We start from the raw sequence: 9,476 nt of genomic DNA on the forward strand, positions 1-9,476 counted from the left end.
GTGACACCGAGATGGGGTTTTGCTTGGGCACCCATGGGTGACACTGGCTGGTGTGTTCCCCCAGGCACTCATGGGTGACACCAGGCTGGCGGTTCCCTTGGGCACCCACGGGTGATACCAGACTGGAGGTTCCCTCAGACATCCATGGGTGACTCCAGATAGGGGGTTCCCCCGGCACCCACGGGCCAGACGCTACCCCAGGCCCACAGAGGTGACACCAGGCTGGCGGTTTGGGCACCCACGGGTGACAGCAGGCTGGCAGTACCCCCAGCACCCATGTGTGACACCAGGCTCTAGGTTCCCCGGGCACCCACGGGTGACACCGGCCAGGCGACTCCTTCGGGCACCCCTCAGGCACCCAGGGGTGAGCAGGCCACGCCTCCATCGGTCAGGCCACGCCCCCATCGGCCAGGCCACGCCCAGGCCTTGCAGGCTGTGCCCCTCTCTCAGACCACTCCCCCTTCGCTCCATTAACGCCCCTATTGTTCAGGTCACGCCCCCGTCGCTCAGGCCACGCCAATCATCGATCAGACCACGCCCCCACCGCTCAGCCCATTCCTTGCTCTCAGGCCACGCTATGTCACTCTCAGGCCACGCCCACATCACGCTGACCACGCCCTCAGGTCCCGCCCCCATCGTGCCGCGAGTCACGTGGCCCGAGGGGGGCGGGGGCGCTGACGCTGCGCGGGCGCCGCTTCCGGGCCGGCGCGGGCGGGCGGACACACGGACAGAGGATGAGCGGCGCCCGGCGCAGGGAGGAGCCGCCGCACGGGCAGCAGCACGCGGTGGCCAACGGCGGCGCGGCCGGGCGCGGCTCCGTGTGGGGGAAGGCGCTGCGCAGCGACTCTGCCTGGCACGACAAGGTGCGGGAACGGGAACGGGAACGGCACCGCCGGCTGCGGCCCGGCCGGTCCCCGCTTCGCCGGGAGCCCCCGATCCCTGCTTTGACAGTAGCCCCGATTCCACCGTTTTACTAGGAGCGCTGAACCCCCTTTGCCGGGATCCCCGATCCCCTCCTTTTGCCCGGATCCTCGATCCCTCGGTTTTGCTAGGAGCTCTGAACCCCCTTTGCCCGGATCCCCGATCCCCCCCTTTGCAGGGAGCCCCCAATCCCCTCCTTTTGCTCAGATCCCCGATCCACCCCTTTTGCCGGTAGCCCCGATCCCCCCGCTTTGCCAGGAGCCCCAATCCCCCCCCCCTTTTGCCAGGAGCCCTGAACCCCCTTTGCCGGGAGCCCCAAGCCCCCCCCTTTTGCCAGGAGCCCTGAACCCCCTTTGCCGGCAGCCCCTCTGAGGACAGTGATGGCTTGGCCGCTGCCCGCTGGGCTGCACCCCTGGAGATGGGGAACACCGGCTGCGTTTGTGCTCAGAGACCGCTCTTTAACTTGCTTTGGGGTTAAACTCGTCCAGGAGTAAATAAAAATGCACTTTGTGTAGTTCAAAGTAAGCTTGGAATAGAAAGAGCTTCGGGAAGCTGGGGGAAAAGTGTATTTGCAGATCCAGGTGTGAAGGGCGAGGGCAGCAGCTCGTGGGGGCTCCTCCGTTCTGGTATTGCAGTACAGATGCTTTTCTCTGGTTCTTCTCCCGGCAAAGTCACAGCAGCTCTGTCCGCTGCTTTGCCCTGCCAAGCCTCACTGTCTCACGTGCAACAAGAGATTTGGTTTCTTCAAAATCCCGTGTGTGCGCTTAGGTCGCACGTTTTGCTCGTGACTGTCAGCAAACCTCGCAGGCGTGTGCAAAAACACATCAGCCGCAGGCTTCCCGAGGCTCTTTTTGCCCCATGCATCCATCTCAGGATGTGCCACGGCACTGCCTGCTCCAGCTCCTGCCCTCAACACTGTACTCCAAGTTCCTGGAGCATCTCAGGTCCTGCCATGTCCCCAACACGTGGCCAGAGCGGGATGGCTGCTGGCTTTCAGCCCGGGACGGTGCAGGCTCTGCTGTGAGCACAGCCCTGCGGAGAAGGACCTCATGAGGTTCAACAAGGGCAAGTGCAAGGTCAGGGCAACTTGTGGTTTCAGTACACACTGGGGGATGATGTGACAGAGAAGCAGCCCTGAGGAGAAGGACTTGAGGTGCTGGTTGATGAGAAGCTCGACATGAGCCTGCAACGTGCACTCGCAGCCCAGAAACCAGCCGTGTCCTGGGCTGCTTCAAAAGCAGTGTGGCCAGCAGAGGGAGGGAGGGGATTCTGCCCCTCTGTTCCTCTCTCATGAGACCTCATCTGGAGTGTTGTGTCCAGTTCTGGAATCCTCAACATAAGAAGGAGATGGAACTGTTGGGTTCAGAGGAGGCTACAAAGGTGATCCGATGGCTGGAGCACCTCCAAGGACAGGCTGAGAGAGTTGGGCTTGTTTAGCCTGGAGAAGAGAAGGCTCCGAGAAGATCTTATAGCGACATTCCAGTACCTGAATGGGGCTGTGAGAAAGCTGGGGAGGGATTGTTACCAATGGCTTGTAGTGATAGGACGAGGGGGAATGGGTATAGACTGGAGAGGGGCAGATTTAGACTGGACAGAAGGAGGAATTTCTTCATGATGAGAATGGTCAGACACTGGAACAGGTTGCCCAGGGAAGTTGTGGCTGCCCCATCCCTGGAGGTGTTCAAAGCCAGGTTGGATGAGGCCTTGGAACTCACAGAACTGGTGAGGCTCGGTTGTGCTGACAAACAGAGCAGGAATGCCAGAGTTGGTGAGGGTGATGGGATGTGCCAAGGATGCAGTAGGACGTGAGCTGCAGGCTGAGAGATGTAGTGACAGAGAGAAAAGGCCGTGTCTGGCCTGGATTCCGGGCTTCTGCACGGAGCCAAGCTGCACATCCTACACTAAAATCACAGGCCAGTGGGTTTTGGGGCGTGTGGGGGCAATCCTGTCCTTGGGGAGGCCTGGGAGAAGAGGCGAGCAGAAGTTAATGTTATCTAAAATGTGAGTTGGCATCACCCAGCTGCAACACTTGGAGCTGTATCGCCCTGTGGACAAAGGGGAATGATGGGAACGAATACTGCTGCTCTTTAGGAATGCACTGCAAGTGGCTGTGCCAGTGAAAGCATAAACAGTTCCTGAGACTTTTATCCATATGATTTTAACAGAATTGAACCTTTACTAATCGACAGGGCTGGAGGCTTATTCACCTCTGCAGTTTGTCCCTGGGACAAAGCCCTGTATTTAACCTGAAAGACATGGAGCTGTTGGAGCAAGACCAGAGGAGGCCACGGAGATGATTTGAGGGCTGAAGCAGCTCCTGTACAGGGACAGGCTGAGAGAGTTGGGGTTCAGCCTGGAGAAGAGAAGGCTCTGAGATCTCAGAGCACCTTCCAGGACTGAAAGGGGCTCCAGGAAAGCTGGGGAGGGGCTCTTGATCAGGGAGTGCAGGAACAGGATGAGGAGAACGTTTTTCAGCTTAAAGAGGGGAGATTGAGATGAAATCTTACGAAGAAATGTTTTGCTGTGAGGGTGGGGAGGCCCTGGCCCAGTCTGCCGAGAGCAGTGGTGGCTGCCCCATCCCTGGAGGTGTTCCAGGCCAGGTTGGATGGGGCTTGGAGCAACCGGATCCAGTGGGAGGTGTCCCTGCCCATGGCAGGGGGTGGGACTGGATGGGCTTAATGTTCCAACCTGAACTATTCCATGATTCTATGATAATCTGGACACAGAAGAGTCCAGGGAGCACCATGCTGTGAGCTGCTTCCATCCACTCTGGGTGCACCACTTTGAATGGAAAACAATGTATTCCATGTGTTAAAATTTAACCTGTTTCTTGTTTGATGCTTAAAAAAGGAAGCGTGGGAGATGCTGAAGTCTTTCTTGTGTGTTCTCTCCTCAGGACGAGTTTTTAGATGTAATCTACTGGTTCCGGCAGATCATCGCAGTTATTTTGGGAATCATCTGGGGAGTAGTTCCGCTGAAGGGATTCGTGGGAATAGCAGTGTAAGTTTTATTTCCTTTTCTGTCTCATGCACTTTCCCACGTTTGAGCTTGGCGTGGTGTCTGGTTTAAAGCTCTGCTGTGAACCACGAGCCGGCCAAACAGCCTCTGTGCCTCATGCTGTGCGGCCCATGCTGCCTTCCAGACTGTTATTTGTCATTACGTTCATACAAATCAGGAAGAAACTTTTCATATTGAGGGTGGGGGGGCCCTGGCCCAGGTTGCCCAGAGCAGTGGTGGCTGCCCCATCCCTGGAGGGGTTCCAGGCCAGGTTGGATGAGGCTTGGAGCAACTGGATCCAGTGGGAGGTGTCCCTGCCTGTGGCAGGGGGTGGATCTGGGTGGGCTTTAAGATCCCCTCCAACCCAAACCATTCTGTGATTCTATAAATCAGAATGTCTTCATTAGCCTCTCTCTCCTCAGCCTGATTAATACTTTTTTAAGTTGTTATTTAATTTTAAAATTTCATTTTTATTAAAGGGGGCAGAGAAAGGGAACATGGGGTTTGGTTGTCTTGGGAAGAGATCTGCTCCTGCACATGTGAGCACGGTGCCCAGCATGGTCTCCTAAGGAGTCAGACTGGCAGAGGGGAAGGTGTGGTGGCCTTCCCTCAGCCGGGAGCCCACCAAGAGGAGGAGCTGTTAGCAGACAAGAGGGGCAGCTTCTCTTTGGAAAGGAGAAGGTTTCTTCACTGGCCCAGGTTGCCCAGAACAGTGGTGGCTGCCCCATCCCTGGAGGTGTTCCAGGCCAGGCTGGATGGGGCTTGGAGCAGCCTGATCCAGTGGGAGGTGTCCCTGGCTGGGGGATTGGAACTGGAAGAGCTTTAAGGTCCCTTACAACCCAAACCATTCTTTGATTCTATGATTCTTCCAACCCCAGAGGCTGTAGGGAAGGAACCGGTAGTATGGCTCTGCTGGCACTGCTTCAAGCAGCACTGCTAGCTGGCTGAGGTTGTTCTTCCAGCCGCATGTGATGGCAGTGCCTGAATCCCCACCAAGACCTGGGATTCCAGTCACCTTCCAGCAGGTGTTGGAAGGCTGCAGTGAGCACTTGGAGTTAGGAAAAATTTCCCTGAAAGATTTCTTAGGCACTGTCCGAGGGCTGCCCAGGGAGATGGTGGAGTCCCCATCCCTGGAGGGGTTTAAAAGACAGATGGATGAGGTGCTCAGGGATCTGGTTTAGTAGTGGACAGGTACGGTTGGACTCGATGATCTCAAAGGTCTTTTCCACCCAAGTGATTCTATGATTCTATGAACTGTACCTGTCACTTCCCAGGATGCTCCAGCCCTGAGCTGAGGTACTGCAAAGCCCAAGTTGTCTAAGGACAACCAGGAGGAAAAGCATTTTTTCTTTTTGTTGCACCATGACTGTTGGCACAGACCAGGGAGTGCCAGTTGTCTCCTGGTGAGCCCAGGACTGCGGCTCTGCAGGCACTGTCAAGGCTTTGCTGTCACTTCTCCTCAAGTCACTGCCTTTGGTCACAGGACACCAACAGGGGTCTAACACTGATCCTTCTTAGCAGCCTCAAAACCCAGTAGCACGCACAAGGAATCTGGATTCTGCGTGGGACAGGTTTGCGCTGATCTGCAGGACAGGAACACTTGTGGGGTTTGCGGATCTGCTCATGGTTCCAGCTTGTGACCGCCGTGTGCTGGGCCTTACTAGGAGCAAGTGGTGTCCTGTGAGGTGACCTTTGCCCAAGCCCACCGTGTTGTGTCCAGTGGACGCTCTTTGAAGCAGTGATGAGGCTGCCTGGGAAGCGCTGAAGGAGCAGCATTCCTCTTTGCTTCCTGTGCTGCAGGTGAAAGATGTTTCACTGCGTTGGCACCCACATCCCTGGCACCAAAGTGATGGTTCCTCATCTCCTCCAGGTTCTGCCTGATCAATGCCGGTGTGCTATACCTCTACTTCAGCAGCTTCCAGCAGATAGATGAGGAGGAGTACGGCGGGACGTGGGAGCTGACAAAGGAAGGATTCATGACATCTTTTGCACTGTTTCTGGTAATCCTTTTGCTCTCTTTAAGTTGATTTCAGTGACTTGTGTTGGTACACGTGCTGAGGAAAAAGACCTGGAGGAAAAGCAAGTGAGCTGGTAGAAAAGAGATGTGTAAACATCACCTAATAAGTGGAGTTGATTGGGAAAGGGAATCCCAAAATCTTGCTATGAAATACTGTACAAATGCCTGGGATGTCTCTGCAGGGAAGGATGTAGGAACAGGCAGGTCTACTTCTGCATCTACCGCTTAACTTGTGTGTCTTCCCATCTTCTATCCCAGATATCCTGGTGGAGTTTCCTCCTCAGCTGGTTACACCCACACAGCTGCTCTGGGTGGCTGTTTTTGTCCTTACTCCGCTCTCCAAGTCTCTGAACCCACTCAGCGCTTGGTTTGGTTCTAAACCACTGGAGAGACATGGTGGGGTTTTGATGTGGAAAGGCTGTGACAGGGTGACTCCCAGAGGCAAGCAAGGTGAATGCCACAGCCTGTGGCTTGTGATGATCCCAGCATCTCTCCAAGACCCTCTCAAAGCCAGAATTCCGTCCCGAGTCCTCTACCAGGAGCAAGGCATGAGGCGTGTTTTCAGTCTGAACCCTCTCCAGAAGCATCAGAATAACCTTTTCTTCCTCTCCTCTCCACAGGTTGTTTGGATAATCTTCTATACTGCCATCCACTATGATTGACGCAGCCTGCAGCTCTTGCCTCTTAAATCAGTCATCAGTAAATCCAGAAGGTTTTAATAAATCGTAGTCTTTAGTGGACTGGTGGGAAGGTGGGGGATGTCAAATCGAATCCCTTTGGTACCAGTGGTGTGATTAGCCTGGAAGAGCCCCACCTGTTCTGCTGGAGAAATCCATCTCTGTTTTATATTCCCGTTAATTGTTGGAACTATTAAAAAGCCATTGGAATTTTTGGAAGTGGTTCAAGACTGTTCAAATTTGGAACTTCCTGTGACTCTAGCCAGGAACTCCGTCAAACTCCTGTGTGCTGGGGGTTGAGTCTGTTAATTTAATGTCTGAATGCCCTCCCGTTTGAAATCTGTCATTAAACCCTGACTCGTCTTCCATTGTTGTCCTTCAGACAAACGGTTTTTAACAGCACTGGTAGGGTGGGTGGAGGCACCGCAGCACCAGGAACGGAGCTGCGGGGCTGTCCTTCACCCGCTTTGTAGGAAGAAATCAGAGTTGATTAAACAGCCCGAGTTGTAACCATTCCAAATACTTTTTATTCTACTTGCGAATCGGTTGTTGACCAGAATTGTGAAAAGGCCTTTGCCGAAGATGGATTTTTAAGCAATATGCAAGGAAAGAATTGTGGTTCATTTCGTTAACGACGGTGCATTCAGGAGGCTCGGAAATGACGCTCTGCTCTGCTGGCTGGACTGCTGAGTTGCCATCGCATGCCTCAGAGCTTAGTGGTCTCGAAGGACTCTGGAGAAACTCTGTCAAGTGTTAAACATTTACATTCTTTTATTTTTATGCTCTTGAATTCAACTGCTCCTTGTTGATAAATGTAGGAGTCTAAGAAACAACTGAGGCAGCTATTACTTTACGTGCAGAATTACTAACTTGCAAATCAGGCAGAGCACAAAGCCTCTGTTTTGTGAGGTGCTCGATCACTTCACAGCCCAGTTCCTCCACAGCCATGCCCTTCTTGTGCACCGGGAGGGGAGACTCTGCTTTAAGGTATTTTTTAAGGACGTATCTTTCAGTAATTCTCGGGAAACACGCACAGTCCTTGCTGTTGTCAGGGGACCTTGTAGTCTTGTTGCCATGCAGTCCTTGCTTTTCTAACCCACAGCTCAGGCACCTGGAAAGAGTCCTGACCTAAAGCTGCCTTATAGTGAGGAGTCGGTAGTTTCCGTTTGCTCTTGCTGAAAGCCTGCATTGCTTCCTCGCTGCTGGAGGTCCATCCTGCAGCCTGGTTCTCACATGCAAAGCCAGGAATGTGAATCTCTAAGTGCTGAGCTAGGGCTTCAGAATTGCCCTCGGGTGCCAGCCTCCATTCTTCCCAGAGACAACACTGTCTGTTCTTGGTGGGAAAACCATCCCTGGCTATTTTAGGTCCTTGGGATGCCAAGGGAAGAGTGCAATAGCAGACAGGTTCTGCTACTTGTGAGTTGCCAGTTTAAGTAAGCGGTCTCAAATAAAAACGTCTGTATTTTCTGCTCCCCATCCTCAAACCTCTTCAGTCTTTTAGTCCAATACTTCCTTTTCCTTCTCTTTCAGCTGAAAGCATTCATTTCCCACAAGGATTCCATAGCCTGCTAGTTCTAGGTCACCCTTTCCTACTGTCTTGTCTGTTTGCGTCTTAGCTGCTCACAGCCATCAGGAAAACCATTGTATACTTGAAATGCTCTAATAAATGTTGCCTGGATAATCCACTGTGCAGCTTCTGTATCCTCTGGTCTTTGGAGTTCTGTAGGATGGTGGGAGTGTGGGGTTCCTTTAAGAGTTTGATTTTTTGGTAAATATCCAAGCCAGCACCTCTTTGGGGTTCTTGGATCTCTTTGAGATGCAGGCTTGAGTCGTGCCTTTTTCAAAGAGGCCAGAAGCATTTGTGGTGTAAGCAGCAGCAAATGCCTTAATGAGTGATTAACCAGGTTAAGCCGAGTGTTGCCTCTCTGTAAGCTGTTCTGCTCTGTCAGCAACCGTCCCTGCCCTGGGACATGTGATGATGGCAGAGCCATGGCTGCATTCCAGAGCAGACCTTCGGAAGGATCATTTCCGGGAGCAAAAGTCCTACAACAAGCAGCTGAGAGCCCTGGGGCTGTTTAACCTGGAGAAGAGGAGGCTGAGGGGAGACCTCATGGCTCTCTGCAGCTCCCAGAGAGGAGGTTGTGGGGAAGTGGGTGCTGGGCTCTGCTCCCAAGTAACAACGGATGGGATGAGAGGAAACGGCCTCAAGTGGCACAAGGGGAGGTTTAGACTGGATATTTGGAAAAACATATTTGCTGACAGAGTGGTGAAGCCTTGGAACCGGCTGCCCAAAGCAGTGGTGGAGTCCCCATCCCTGGAGGCGTTCAAAACCCATGTGGCTGTGGCAGATGGGGCCATGGTTTAGCCGGCACAGTGGGGTTGGGCTGAGGGTTGGACTGGATGAGCTGAGAGGTGTTTTCCAACTGTAATGATTCTGTGTCCTCCAGCACTGCTGTTCAAAGTGCAGAGTGAGAGAGTGCAGAGCTGGTGAGCTGCTTACCTCCCCTTGGCTTCATTTCTCGCTTGCCTGCAGTCCCACCAGCTGAGTTCCTTGGTGTTTGCAGATCTGGTGGTTGCAGGATTAGACAGGTCCTGATCTGAGGAGGACCATGGCCATGCAGAGGAGACATTGGTCTCTGGATCTCCTCATGGCTCCTGGTAAATGAGTCAGTGATTGCAACTGCTCAGCTGCCACATTTTAATCTCTTCAGGTTTCTGTTTTAAGAGGCTCGAAGCTGATCACCAGAACAAAAGCTGTGGGATCTGCCCCCGAAGAAATGAGGTTAATTTTGAGAACGTCAGGGATGTGGCAGCCTGTAGAACACAGCTGAGTGTCTCACAATGGTGAGCGCTGTGAAAACCAG

The 9,476-nt window shown here is 53.4% G+C and overlaps 1 protein-coding gene across 1 annotated transcript; it reads left to right on the forward strand.

Annotated features, from left to right (window-relative positions):
- Positions 1 to 668: 668 nt before the first annotated feature.
- On the forward strand, positions 669 to 8,300 carry RAB5IF (RAB5 interacting factor). Its single transcript, XM_054081877.1, has 4 exons — positions 669 to 863; positions 3,818 to 3,921; positions 5,789 to 5,918; positions 6,556 to 8,300. Exons 1-4 carry the CDS (start codon positions 735 to 737, stop codon positions 6,595 to 6,597), a joined length of 405 nt encoding a protein of 134 aa, XP_053937852.1. The 5' UTR covers positions 669 to 734; the 3' UTR covers positions 6,598 to 8,300.
- Positions 8,301 to 9,476: the final 1,176 nt, after the last annotated feature.

The sequence above is a fragment of the Cuculus canorus genome, chromosome 16 (assembly GCF_017976375.1).
Source record: "Cuculus canorus isolate bCucCan1 chromosome 16, bCucCan1.pri, whole genome shotgun sequence".
NCBI lineage: Eukaryota > Metazoa > Chordata > Aves > Cuculiformes > Cuculidae > Cuculus > Cuculus canorus.